This window comes from Sceloporus undulatus, chromosome 7 (assembly GCF_019175285.1).
Source record: "Sceloporus undulatus isolate JIND9_A2432 ecotype Alabama chromosome 7, SceUnd_v1.1, whole genome shotgun sequence".
NCBI classification, from domain to species: Eukaryota; Metazoa; Chordata; class Lepidosauria; order Squamata; family Phrynosomatidae; genus Sceloporus; species Sceloporus undulatus.
The window spans coordinates 13,790,853-13,804,968 of NC_056528.1; the positions used below are offsets into that span (position 1 = coordinate 13,790,853).

Genomic DNA, 14,116 nt, shown 5'->3' on the forward strand with positions numbered 1-14,116 from the left:
ATTGCCTCCCCAATGGCACCGCCATCTTGAATCCCATATTTTCAAGTTGAGGCAACTATGACCATTCCACTCCTGGCAGAACAACGTTGTTTTAACTCATTCCCCTACTTTCTCTATTCACTTCCTCTGGTTTTCCACCACGTGACAAGGTTATTCTGAACTTACGTGTCTGTTTTCCAGGGTCCGCTTGGCAGGAAGGGATTTCCGGGAAAACCAGGTCCTGATGGCTTAAAGGTAAATGAGAAGGAACCTTGTTACAACCCGAAAAGAGGGGGAAGCTCCAGCCAACCCCATTGCTTCATTTTTAACACTCAGAGGTCCCCTCTCTTCTCTGCTAACAATCTTTGCTCATTTTTCTTGCTTTCCATTCTGGAAAGTCCAACTCACTGTGGTTTCTGTGGCAGAAAGAATGATGGTGCATATTTTTTGGAAACCACAGTGTTTTATTATTAAACAGTACACTCTTTTTTTTTGAAATCTCCCCAGTTTCTTTCTTTCCTTTCTTCCTTCCTACCTTCTCCTCCCTGCCTCCTTCACTTTTCCCCCTTCCTTCCTTCCTTCCTTGAACTTCTCTTTGTGTCCTCATCCAGAAATGTCCCTGCTTGGCTTCCTCTCCATTTCTGTCTTAATTGCCCGCAGAAGAGTCCCAGGGCATGGCTTGTCTTCTCCTACCTCCTCCCACCTTTTCCTAGAAATAAAATATAACTCTTTAATCTAACCAAAGTCAGCCTTGCTGTGCAATTGTGTTACAAGACATCTGAGGAAACTCGGTAGCTGTTGCCCCAAGACTTTTTCCTGGCCCTTCTCCATGCCAGAAATCCCATGGAGGAGGCTGTGCTAATTGGAGACTTTTTCCACGGTCGAAGCTTCTGTGTCTCTTGCACTTTTCCCTGCTTGCATCAGTTTCTCCTCCTCTTCAAAGCTTCTATAAGTTAAACCTGGATAGGTCCTGCATATATACTACTCCTAACTTTTCTCAGGTGAAAAACCAGGGAACGTGTGCCCAAGCGACATCAGGTTGGCTGTTGCAGCCGGTGGTGGGTTTGTTGTAGCATTGCCATAAGGTGGAAATGACTTGAAGGTGCACACAACAACAACAAGTGGAAGAACAGGAGCCTCAAAGAAATTGAGCTTGTCAGATTGTCCCATCCCATGCAATCAAAACTCAAAGTTTTACAGAGAAGAGCACGTTTCTTTCACCATGGCAAATGCATGGGAGACACCAGGATGAGCCATGTTCCCTTGGCACATGTCCACCACAGCTTTGCAAAGGCATGAGTTGTTTTGAGCATTAGTTACGCTGTGCAGACAGACAGTAGAGATGGAGGAAACCCATCTGGCTGAAAGGGTGAAGTGGCCACCGTCAACACTGTCTGGAAAAGCTGAGACCTTGATAAAACAACCGTGGGAAATGCTCATGGGCAGCTGAAGATGATTTAGTTGCTCCAGTTAGCAATTGTTCTGAAGCCTGTTAGGGAATTGTCTGAGGTTAATCCTTCATGAACAGACTGGAGAGAGTTTTGGCTTGGAAGCGATTAATGTTGATGCTAGAATCACAGAAACTTAGAATTGGAAGGGTCCACAAAGGCCATCTATTCCAGTCCAACCCCCTGCCATGCAGGAATACATTACTAAAGCAATCTTGAAAGATGCTCACCCAACCTCTGGTTAGAAACCTCCATAAGAAGAATTGAAAAATGCACTAACATACACTAAGTCAAAGGGCGAATGTGTACAAAAATGCTTCCATTTGGGAGGAAAATGCACTCGTGAGAATTCATTTGGTTTCCAACATATGAATGAGAACAGGTATGAATGTGTGTGTGTTTGAGAGAGAGAGAGAGAGAGGGGGGATATATATATATATATATATATATATATATATATAGAGAGAGAGAGAGAGAGAGAGAGAGATCAAGTGCTCTGTTAATGGGAAGTTGTAAAAATACTCTGGTACTTCTCTCTTTCTTCATTCAGGGTGAACCAGGGAATGCAGGCCGACCAGGAAAAGTTGGTGAACAGGTAAATACCTTCTATATCTTTTTGCTCACCATTGTGTCTCTTATATGCAATGCTTATTGTCACATATCTTTTCTAGCGCTAGACTGTTTGCTCAAGATAGTTTTGATGAGCATAACTGTGGGTGTCTTAGGTTGTCACTGCTTTTTGGATTTAAAACCTTGTGCCCGAATAACAAATTGTATAAAGACTACATAATGCAGCACAAAGTGATACATAAAGTTACCTAGAAGCATTAAAGAAGAACTGGAAATACTGCAAGGCCAGTAGTACCACATAAATCTGAATAAGGGGGCACATTTTCTGGTCTTTTCTATAGACTGGGAAATGGGACTCATTCTGTTGGCACTGTATACCATTAGTTACATCTCCAGAAGCTGTTTTTAATATAAATTGACTTTAAACATTAGTGCTGTTCTATGGCATTGCCTGTTTGACTGTTTGAAAATCTCATTTAGCCAATGCTAAATAATCAGAAGCAGAACATGCCAGTGCATCAGAATTTCCACTGTCGCTCCTCAGTTCAAAAAATCTGTTTAAAAACCTTCCAAAATGCCCTTTCTTAAGAGTCTCTTCCTCTTCCTTATGTTATATGCTGTATTTATCCTGTGTCCTTGTGTGCCACTTTCTCCCAACAAATTGTTGCTGGAGTGATCCATTGCAAAAATAAACCTACCAAAAGGCAACGTTTGCAAGAAAAACATGGCAAGGGCCTGCAAAAATCCCACTCTTGCAGGGCGCTGTCCTCAGAATCCATGCTAGGAAGGGCCAAGAGATGAATTAAATAAGTCCAAAAGCTGTGGTTTCCTTCTCCTCTTGAAATAAAAGAGGTAGGTCAGAGTATTTCCTGGCAAATCCAGGTTGCATTGATGCACGGCTGGGCTTCCAAGAATGCAAATTTTTTTGATGCTAGCGTGCCCAAATGAATTAATGAAGTGTCTGCATATACAAAACTCCCACAACGGCCATTTAGCATTCATTGTTCTAACATCTGCTGGAGGGTAATCCCATGCAGTATCCCAACATGGGCAAGTCACACTCTCTCAGCCTCAGGGGAAGGCAATGGCACAACACCCCTGAAGAAATCTTGCCAAACAAAATGCCATAAGTCTGAAACGACTTGAAGGTGCGCAACACACTTTCCGACCAACAGGGCTGAGGCTGAAAGACAATCTCTTCATGCACTTCTGAAACCATCAGACTTGACTAAGGGCTGGGTAACCTCAGGGCCTCCGACATGGTCATCACGTTCCCAAGCTGACCACACGAAATAGCCTGCAGTGGCTTTGGCAAGACTGGCTGTGGCTTGTCCTGGCAGCCTTTGCTCAGTGGCACCACTCACGTTTTATTGCCTTTCATGTTTTGTAAAACAGCTTAGTCTAGTCCTGTGTGCAAATGGACTCTCAAAACCCTTCACTTCATGCCTTCAAGTCATTTCTGACTTATGGCGACCCTAAGGTGAACCTATCGTGGGTTTGTCTTGGCAAGATTTGTTCCGAAGAGGTTTGCCGTTGCCTTCCCCTGAGGCTGAGAGAGTGTGACTTGCCCATGTTGGGACACTGCATGGATTATCCTTTAGGACAATCTTGGTTGAGAGAATTTAGGAGGAACCCTTTGCAAGAATTTGCAAGAATGTTGTTTGCGTCCTGGTTTCCAGCTGTGAAATGTTGGAGGATATGCATGGAAGTGGACTTGCATAGTAGCCTAGCCATAAAACACCATCCCTGCTTGAACATAGGATCCCATGGAATATGAAATGGTGTTTGGGATGGTTGCGTTTTCAAGCTGCTCCAGAACTTTTGCTCTGAGCAAGAAATGTGGGTCCCTGATTTGTCCTTAAGAAAACACAGCTGGCCTTTGCCGATCGCCACGGGTCTCAGCCTAGGAAAGCCAGGCCGTATTATTTTTACTCCGCGTCTGTCTAGAAATATCACTGTGTGGAAAATGTTTCCATTTCCTTACCAATTAGGTCATTAGAAAAAAGGAATGTAGTACCCTTTGACAAGTCAATATGCCTTTCTTCCCCCCTTTTCTCTCTTGCCTCCACCATCTCCGCCGTTGCAATATTGTTGGCCAGCATTGTGCTTCGTTTTAAAGCGTCCCGTGGAGCTTTGGAAATAGTATTGCCCATAAAAATAAATAAATAGAAGGGTATAGGGATACGGCATCCTGCATTACTTTGAAACACTGCTGGCTTTGTTGGAAATCAGCATCGTTGCTGGAAGACAGGGAGGTGGCCATTTTTTACTGATGTGTGCAATAAAATATTAAGCATAAGTACATTTTTATGCCTCTGGCTATTTATTTTATGCTTGCAGCAACCTTGTTAAATAGGGTCAGAGGTAGAGATGGTCCAAAACCATCTGCCAAAATTCAAGATAAGTTGTGGGTAGAATCTGTGTCTCTCAGACCCTGAACCAAAATAGCAGAGATGCAACCGAAGGAACATAAAGTAGGGAACCTATAAGTCAAGCCTTTTTTCCTCTGTGCCTTCTGGCTGTGGCATGGTCTGGAACTGCTTCCTTCTCCGTTTTGTGTGTGTGTATGTGTATATGTGTGTAATGTGTGCGCTGTGGCTCTCACAGGCTTCAAAGTCCCAACTGTGGTTTCTGAGGCTGGACCAGCTGGCTGGCTTGCAAAGGTCTGGGAGCAATTGTGTCTTTGCCGGTAGCCAGTAAGAAGGTCTGGACACTTTGCAAAAGGACGCTTTGGGTTAATTTGCCAAGCAAGGAGAAATCCTTTTGTGTTTGTTGCTTGAAGTAAATAAACCAGAAAATCAATTCTGCTTTTGTTTTTCTCTCTCTCTTGATTCCTTTTTCTCTTCAGGGTCTGATGGGCTTCATTGGTCCGGTGGGGGAACCTGGAATAGTCGGGGAGAAGGTAAGGATGGTTTGCAAACTGGATCAGTTGCACAACTCTGAAGGAGACTTCAGTTTTTTTTGGATAGGTTTTTTTTCAAGAAGCACTAAATTACCTTGAATAAATCTCAGGATTAAAATGAAATGGAAATTCAGCATGCAGTTTTGAAGCGCTGGCTCCAGATTTGGAGGAAATGATGGCTCTTAGGCCAAGACACCACTCCATGAGATCAATTTCTTTTTGCTTTGGGTCACCATCAGTTGCCACTCATTCCTAAAGTTTAGATGTAACACATGTGGATTTAAAGGACAAATCTCGAACTCAAATCACTCAGGTGTTTTGGTCTTCAGCACCCATGAGCCTCAGCCAGTGGTCTCAGATTCTGGGAGCCGAAGTCCAAAACACCTAGAAGGCCAGACTTTGGAAACTATTGAATTGAAATACTCCTCATTCCAATCAAATAGATTGTCATCCAGCCACACTCAGGAGTTCAGGTTTTTGCGTCCTCACTGCCCACAGGAATGGGCATCGTTGCATGTGTTGCCATCTGCTTGCTTTAGTTTCGGATGGCTGTGGGAGGGTGAATAGATGTGAATAGATGCAAATTTGCCCAGGAAAGTGAAGACAATTTAGCGTCTGTGCAACTATGTGAAAATACAATTGCACAAATAAAGTGATGTTGGAAATGCATTGTCACCGAAATCCCGGAAAAAAAAAAAAGATGTGCATTAATGCTTCTTTGTGGCCACTTCAATAGCGGGTTTTGTGCGAGGTCGTGTGAAATTGTTTTGCATAATTACGCTGTTTTTCCAGGATATTCATGGGATAAACTCCCAATCTCTTTCATGTGATAAAATCCTAAGTAACGAGGAAAATCCACACACTTTGCAAGGCAGTGCTCTTGCCTTGAGATTCCTCTCCCTCTTGTTTAGTCCTCCTCTGCCTCACTTTTCCATATTGTTTTGTTATCCAAAGCTACTCACTCTGGCTTCTTTGTTCCATAATCTCTTTTAGGGGGACCGAGGGATGGTCGGACTTCCAGGACCACCAGGCGCCAAGGGGTCGATGGTAAGGAGTAAGTCTGCATTCTCTCCCTCCTTCTCTCCCCGAGAACACAAGAGCCCTCCTTTCTTTCTCTCTCTTTCAATATCTCTCCTTTGCCTTCAGTGCCACCTCTGGGTTTTGCATTCCCCCGCAGTGACCTGAGCCTTGCATTCTTTGTTTGCCCCCCATCCTTTGGGGTCAAGAAGGGTGCTTGACCTCGGCCAAGTTATAGTATCTTAGCACTCATGTGCCTAAGCGTGGGATTAAGTGTGCCGACCACCCAGAATCCTCAATGGTATTTTTACAAGCTTGAGGGAAAAGAAAGAAAGAAAGAAATGGTTCCCTCCTCAATTTGCCAAGCAAGCCTTTGAAGGCTGCATCACAGCAAAGGTGGCACACTATTTAAAGTCATCAACTATTGAAATGCCTGTAGGCCAAAATGAGAGTTAGCGTGGTTTGAGTGTTGGATCATGACTCTACAGATCAGGGTTTGATTCAGCCATGAAACCCATTGGTGACCTTAAGCATGTTACACTCTCTCAGCCTCAGAGGTTGGCAATGGCGAACCCCCTCTGAAGAAAATTGCCAAGAAAAACCCAGGATAGGGTTTCCATAAATTGGAAACAACTTGAAGGCACACGATAACAAAAACAACAACAACAGGTCATAAATACCCTAAAGGCACCAGATCCCATTGGATCTTGGAAGTTAAAAAGGGCCAGCCCTGTTTAGTCCTTGGATGGGAGGCCGCCAGTGTATACCAGGTGCTGTTGGGTCTATTTTAGAGGAAGAAACTTGCAAAACCACCTCTGGGTATTTCTTGTCTAGGAAAACCCTGTGAAATTCATGGGGTCTCCATAAGTTGACAGGTGACTTGTTTTTATGGTGTTGGCTCTCCAAGATGTCTCTTCTCAGGTCCTGCAAACTCAGCCCTGTGTCCTCCCTAGTTTTCCACATATACACAGGCTTGTCACTATGCAACCACACTGCGGTGGCTAAATTACAAATGGTCAAGGAACTGCTGTACCTTTTCAAGATTTCATACATCTTCTTTGTTCCATAGGGTCATCCGGGAATACCAGGTGGAATGGGTGAACCAGGTCCTCCAGGACCACCGGTAGGTAATGGTCTCTTTTCCTGGCAACGGTCAGAAGATCTCTTACTGCTCCTATTAGATCTTTATAAATGTTATTTAAATGGAAATGAAATGGTCTTCCAGCTAACATTGCATCTATCTTGCTGATAGTTAACTATGTGAGCTGTGGATTGAGAGATTGCAGGTCCAATTTATCACTTAGCAAAGAGGAAAGGAAAGAGGAGTGACAAATGTCATGACAACACTGGCCAAGAGAGTTTTCTAAAACATGCAAACATGTTTGATGCATTTCTCTGAAACCTTCTTTAGGCGTGTTTTTGTGTCGCCTTCTAGGGTCCTGCTGGAATCCGCGGCCCTCCAGGAGTCAGAGGCTCAAAAGGTCGCCGGGTAAGCAATGGCTAAAACATTCAACATTTCCTATGGAGAAGGTGTCCCAGTGACCTTCCAGGCAAAAACCAGAAGGCCTTGTTGGATTAAAGAAAAAGTTTTATTTGCCCCCATCGCTATGGGCTGCTTTTGTGAGACTCTGGGAGCTGCAACCAAGACAGTCTTGTCTCCCTTCTTGGCCAGGTGGACCTCTGCCAATGGTGGGACGAGGAACATGGTCTTCATGTTGAACACATTGGTTGTTGGACCATGTGGAAAGGCTTGATCCTTCAGGTCTAGGGAATTTGGCCTTAATCCAAGCTCCAGCTTGAACCATTGACTGAACCATTGACTCAATGGGATGTGCCTTGGTATACATATGTACAAACTAATTTAGTGGTTGACTGAATGGGTCTACTCTAGTTGGATGTAGGTCTTTCTGGTCCTTCAGTTGGACTATGTCAGCACTAGGCAACTTAATCAAGCTGTGATCAAGACACATCTGGAAGGCCACATGTTCCCCTGATTTGATTCAGAGCATCATGACTATCTTGGCTTGAGCCTGGAAACCAATGGGAAGCTAGGACAACCTAAAACTGGAGTGATTCTGGAGCAGCTTCCTCTGGGCCAGAAGTAATCTCCACTCATTGGGGTATAACTCTCCAGTTGTCCTAGGCACACAGAAGCACCAAAGCTATAAGGAAATATCTCACCAGCTTTTTCTTTCAGCATCCTGTTCAGGAATGGCAGCCTCTTCTATCTATCTCTTTCATTTTATATATATATATATATATATATATATATATATATATATATATATTTGGAGCCAAGTTTGCATTCCCAGCAGCCAGTTCCCTGCAAGTGTGATATTTGGCTACTGCTTCGCCAGACAAAGACTGCACAGGTTTCTCTCCTTTGCAAAGCAGGCAACCAGAAAACAGAATGGCGCCGGTGGCAAAGACTTCCGGCCTCCCTTGCCCCAGAGCTGTCAGAGCCCTTTAATTTTGGGAAACTGCTCTCCAAAAAACACTATTTTAATGAGGTGGAAATAAGGCAGTTAAAGACTTTACAAAGACCAGCAGGAGTTTTTCACTTTATCGCAGGGAAAAAGCTGGATCCTGAAATAAGTCTGGCTCTTTCGTAGTCTGGGTGGCCAAGGCTGGATTGTTACTGGAGACTCCGCAAGTGAAATTTGGGTTACAGCGGATCTTTCTGCTTATGAAAATCAAGTCCAAACAACGTGTTAAAGGCTGAATTACAGACTGCCATATTCACAGATTTAAACAACTACTTTGAGGACTCATTCTCATACCTGCCAACATTTCATAGAAAAATACTAGAACACATGTAGGACCACCTTCTTCTTGTTGTTGCTGTGTGCTTTCAAATGTGAACTTATGGGGTTTTCTTGGCAAGTTTCTTCAGAGGGGTTTGCCATTGCCACCCTAAGAAGCTGAGAAAAACCAAGTGGGTTTCTATGGCTGAGCTGAAGGATCCTCCTAAAGATTTGAAAAGCTTTGCAATACTCCTCTGATGTGCCATGGGAGCAGACATCAACTGGTTGAGCCCATTGCCTAACACATTTGCTGTTCCCTCCAAGAAACATACCCCACCTCCATCCTTTTGTGACTGTGGGCTCCCAGTCTTGAGACATGATTTGAAAGTATCTTGCAAGGACTGGAGACTCAACTTCAGATCTGAAGATAGAGATGTGAGACTTGACTTGAGTCTTGGAGTAAAAGACTTGAATACATCACTGCCTTATCCTCAGCAGCTTTGCTCAGGCCTTGCAGACTCAACTTGAGACTTGAAGGTCGAGACTTGAGACTTGGCTGGAAAGTATTTGGCAATAACCGGAGACTCGAGATTTGTAGGTCAAGACTTGGGACTTAACTTGAGACTTGGGGTAAAATACTTGAATACATTACTTGCCTTATCCTCAGGAGCCTTGCTCAGGTTTTACAGACTCAACTTGAGTCTTGGCTTGAAAGTATCCTGCAAGGACTTGAGACCTATCCTGAGATATGAAGGTAGAGACTTGAGACTTGGCTTGAGATCTGGAGTAAATGACTTGAAGAAATTGCTCTCAGCCACATGCGCTGAACACCCAAGCCGCTCCGTCCTTCCTGCCCTCCCTCTTAATTTGCTCTTGCGAACAAGGAACAAGCCGTAGGTTTTTGTTACATTGCCGAGGAGTGGAAATGAGACCCTTGCCATAATTTCAATTTGTGCCCTTCTCCGCCTGGCTTGTGTTTCTGATCCCACATCCAAGAACATAATTCAAATCAGAGTGGAAAAGACATGAACGTCGCCTTTTTGCCAGATGTTTGTGGATTCATGCTGATCCCTGTTTAGATGCTTCATTAGGCGTTTTGGGTTTTTGAAGGCAAACAAATGGCTAATCTGGTTTTGATTGGGAAAGAACAATAGAGATTGATGGAGCGGTGGAAGCGGGGAAGGTCTCCATTTTAGAAACTGCAGCCCTCCGATGGAGAAGACCCCCCATGTCAACTTCTGTGGGGTGGAAAAAATAAAACCTGAAGCAGACCTTTAATGATAAAATACTCCTCCTGTTACAAGAATTGAGCTTTGGTTCCTATTTAGCTGCTTCTTTCTTCTCCATCCTCCTGGTATTTCTCCCCTCCTTTGGTATTTAGGAAGCTGGTTCTGTACCATTCCCCACAAAGGATATATTTTTTTCCCAACGCGCCCTTGCTTTTTCAGTGAAACAATTTAATCTGAAGGATTAATTTTAAACACATGCCCCCAAACTGCCCGTGTTCGACATAGCCTTTTACTCATGCGCCAAAGCCTCAGCGGAATTAAGTCCATGTGGTTCAAAAATGTCACCAACCCGGCTGGAGGCAAGATGGGGTTTGCAAGATCAGATTTTCCCCGATGGATAAAAATCTGGATTAGTTTAAGGCCATCGAGGTGATGTTTGAGCATTGGACTAGGACTTTATGGGAGACCAGTGCAGAAAAGGTGGTTTTTTTTTCTGTGCAGAAAAAGTGATTCTTCTGTACAGAAAAGGTGTTTTTTCTCTGTGCAGAAAAGTTGGTTTTACTGTGCAGAAAAGGTGACTTTTTTTCTGCACAGGAATGTTCTTTTCTCTCCAGAAAGTCAAGCTTTTCTGGGCAGGAGACCTGCTTCTTTTGCAGAAAGCCACGGATTGCAAAGCGTTGTCAAAGAACAGCACAATTTTTCATGGACTTTCTAGCAGGCAGAAAGCCAATTCAATGATTAGCTCTCGCCAATGAGAACGAAATCCATGAAGATCCGTATCCCTCTTCTTGCAGTGGCTCTTTTACTCTGGAGCAGCTGTGGATGATTCATGGGACCCGATTGCCAACGGATGAATGAATAGGGAGACCTTTTTTAATTTCATTTTTGTGCTTTTACAACCGTCTCTTCTCGCCCATCCGCGTGGGGCCTGCAAGTTTCCCTCTCTGCGGGATCCTGCTGTGATCGGCCGCTGTGGGTTGGCCATGCACAGCAGCCGTATCTGCCATGCATTTCTAAATTTTGCTTGCTTTAGCAATTTGGATACCTCCCCGCCTCTCTTGCACATACACATCTCCAGAAATTATACTGTGGCTTTGTGTTATCCGCCCCCTCCGTCTCTCCCGCTCTCAGACTGGAGTCACTTTGGCCAAATATTGGCCCTTTGCCCCTTTGGCTTCAAGTCTGCATCTTTATTATCAAATTTGGCTCCCGACTCCTTTTCTCCTCTCCTGTCCCTCTCCATTTCCTCCGTTTCCAACTTCCTCCCTTTTTTCCTCTCCATTTCTCACAAGGCTTTGGTCTGCCAGCTTTAAGAGCTTGTGCAAGAGGTCTGAGAACCAGCGTGGTGTGAGTGCCTTGAGCATTGGACTATAACCCTGGAGACCAGAGTTCGAATGCTGGCTTATTAAGTTGTATAAAAGCAACAAGAACAAATGACCCTTTTGAATAGCAACTTTCTAAGTGTGAGCTGGGATCTAATGATAAACTCTTACCCCGATTATAGTTTTTTGTGGGTTGTCGGGCTATGTGGCCATGTTCTAGAAGTGTGTGCTTGCACGCATATATACACACAGTCATCCCTTCATAGCCACAGATTTTTTTAACCTATGGATACAACCATCCTCAGCTTGAAAATATTAAACCATACACACACACACACACACACACACACACACACACACACACACACGCACACATATATGTATATTCCAAAATGCATACCTTGGTTTTGCTCTTTTATATAAGGGACACCATTTTACTACCCCATTTTTATATAATGGGGGTTGAGTATCCACAGATTTTTGGTATCCATGGGGTGGAGGTTGGGATCCTGGAACCAAACCCTAGCATATAGCAAGACAATGTACGTTTGACTGTACATTTAATGCTCCAAAGGACCCTTCTCCTTTAAAATGCCACATCCTAGGACTGGAGGATTCCATTATTTGCAGCATGAGGGAGACACCTGCTGTTCATTCCACTTGTGCAACTCTCCTCTTTCTCCTTCCCTTTGTAATTCTTTAAAATGTTTGGTGGACATGTGTGGGTATATATTCATATGTATGTATGTGTGTTTTCCCCAGGGTGCCCGGGGTCCTGATGGATTAGTGGGCGAACCAGGATCACGAGGCGCCAAGGTAAGTATCTCCTTGCCACTTCTTCCGAAGAGTGCCAACTTGGGTTTTTCTTGGGTTTGCAGCATCCAACTTGGGCATGGAACCTATCCACTTACTCTTTAGGAAAATTCAAAGGTTCAGTCGTGTTAGTTTGAAAAATCAGTACGCAAAGGGATCCCAGTCTGCAAAAGGATCTTATTTCTTTCCGTTACTCTCAAAGGTGCTACAAGATCCCTTTGCAAAGCACAGGAAAATAGGACCTTAGGGTTTTTGTTTTTTCTGTGAGAGACTTAGCTTGGTGCAATGGTTTGAATGTTGGTATTAGTTTAGAAAATCAGTAGTTTGAATGTTGGATGAAGACTTGAATGTCTTTCAGCCAGGAATCAAATAAGAATAAATATTCTTTCCATCGTTATAAATAATTGAACAACCCAGGGCCTTTTTTTGCAGCATTGTGAAGCTTGGCCCCTCTTCAGACAAACACTCCTCCGTTTGATGCTCAACAGATTGCTATATCTGAACCCATCCCATTGGTGTCAGAAAATATAAATAGCTGGATTGGACCAGAGCAAATGGAAAGGGGGGCGGGACTGGCGTTTCCATTTGGTTTCTCCTCTTTTCCAAGTCTTATAGTCTCCCTGGTCCTTCTAGGTTTGTTTGTTTTTTCCCCTTGCTAAGAATGCTTGGCAGTATTTAGGAAGATCTGAGGACATGCTTCTGTGCATCTGAAGGATTGGACAGCCATAAATTCACTCCAGATGAATGGAAGATCTGGAGTTTATAGATGAGTTGATGGCCACTTCTGCGACAGAAATGGAAACAGAGGCTGGCGGAAAAGAGGGCGATTTTGGCCCAGTTTCCATAAATAGCAGGAGAGAGGTGGAAACTCTGTTTTGGGAGGATTACTTTTGGAGACTACCACCCCCAGAATCCCCTGCCTAGCATGGCGAAGGGAATAATGGGTGTTGCAGCCTTACTGGAGGATGACAAGTTCTCCATTCCTGATCTCTGAGGCAGCATGCAAAAATAGCTAAGGCTATGTTTATATATTTCTCCTTCTTTCTTTCTTTTTGCTCACTGACAGGGCCTTCTAGGGAATCCAGGCAAAGATGGATCCGATGGGCAACAGGTATGTCACTTATGTTTCCAGTATTCCAAAAGTGATGCACTCAATTGGTACCCATTAAAGTTTTTTTCCAAAGCCAGATCCCAGGATTTGAATCCCTGCTCAGTCATGGAAACACACTCTCTCAGCCTCTGAGGAAGGCAATAGAAAACTTCCTCTGAAGAAACCTTGCCAAGGAAATCCTAGGTCAGAGTGACATTGAAGGCACATAACTGCAACTACACATGCAAACATATAGCCATGTTAGTCTTTAGAATCACTATGTGGAGAGACTAACCTTTGGGACTAACTAAAGAAAGAAGTTGGCAGTACGAGCTGTTGTAAACTTTTCTACTTCCTCAGATGCACCAAATGCATTTGAGGAAGTAGACTTAAGTCTACAAAAGCTCATGCTACCAACTTCTTTCTTTAGTCTCAAAGGTGCTACAAGGGCTCTCTGCATACTGCAACTACAAATGTGATTTCCGAAACCAGATTTTGGGCTTTTTGCAAAGTCTTGGTCTATCTCAGACTTAGCCTAGTCTTAACTATGACTTCTTTCCAAACTGTCAGGAAGCCAAGTGTAAACCTTGGACCCTTTGTGCAAATTCCTTTCTTCCCTTTTCCAGGGCGGGGATGGGAATCACGTGGCTTTCTAGGTTTGCTTGGACTGCTGGTTCCAGCATCTCTAACCAGCATAGCCAATGGTGAGGGATGTTGGGAGTTGCAGTGCAGCAATATCTGTAGGATGGCACGATTGCAGTCCCTGTTCCAGGGAAACTGTAGCCCAAAAGGTATTTGAGAAAAATCTGGTTTTTCTTACCATTGCCTAGGTTCTTTGAGAGACAGCTGGGTTTTCACCCCAGTTACACCAGCCATCTCTTTGGGCTTTCCCACTGGCTGACTAAGACGTGCTTCCACTTGGATTCGAACTCATGACTGTAACTTTGTATTTTACAGGGAAAGATGGGAGAGATGGGAGAGATTGGACCACGTGGCTTTCCT

The 14,116-nt window shown here is 44.0% G+C and overlaps 1 protein-coding gene across 1 annotated transcript in view; it reads left to right on the top strand.

The window, feature by feature from the left end:
* The window catches only part of COL27A1 (collagen type XXVII alpha 1 chain), a 103,589-nt gene that overhangs the window by 59,139 nt on the left and 30,334 nt on the right, over nt 1-14,116 (top strand). The window contains exons 23-31 of the mRNA XM_042479175.1: nt 181-234; nt 1,978-2,022; nt 4,846-4,899; nt 5,893-5,946; nt 6,986-7,039; nt 7,352-7,405; nt 11,974-12,027; nt 13,091-13,135; nt 14,072-14,116. Of these exons, the coding sequence (XP_042335109.1) occupies nt 181-234; nt 1,978-2,022; nt 4,846-4,899; nt 5,893-5,946; nt 6,986-7,039; nt 7,352-7,405; nt 11,974-12,027; nt 13,091-13,135; nt 14,072-14,116 (459 nt within the window). The remainder of the gene's footprint in view (nt 1-180; nt 235-1,977; nt 2,023-4,845; nt 4,900-5,892; nt 5,947-6,985; nt 7,040-7,351; nt 7,406-11,973; nt 12,028-13,090; nt 13,136-14,071) is intronic.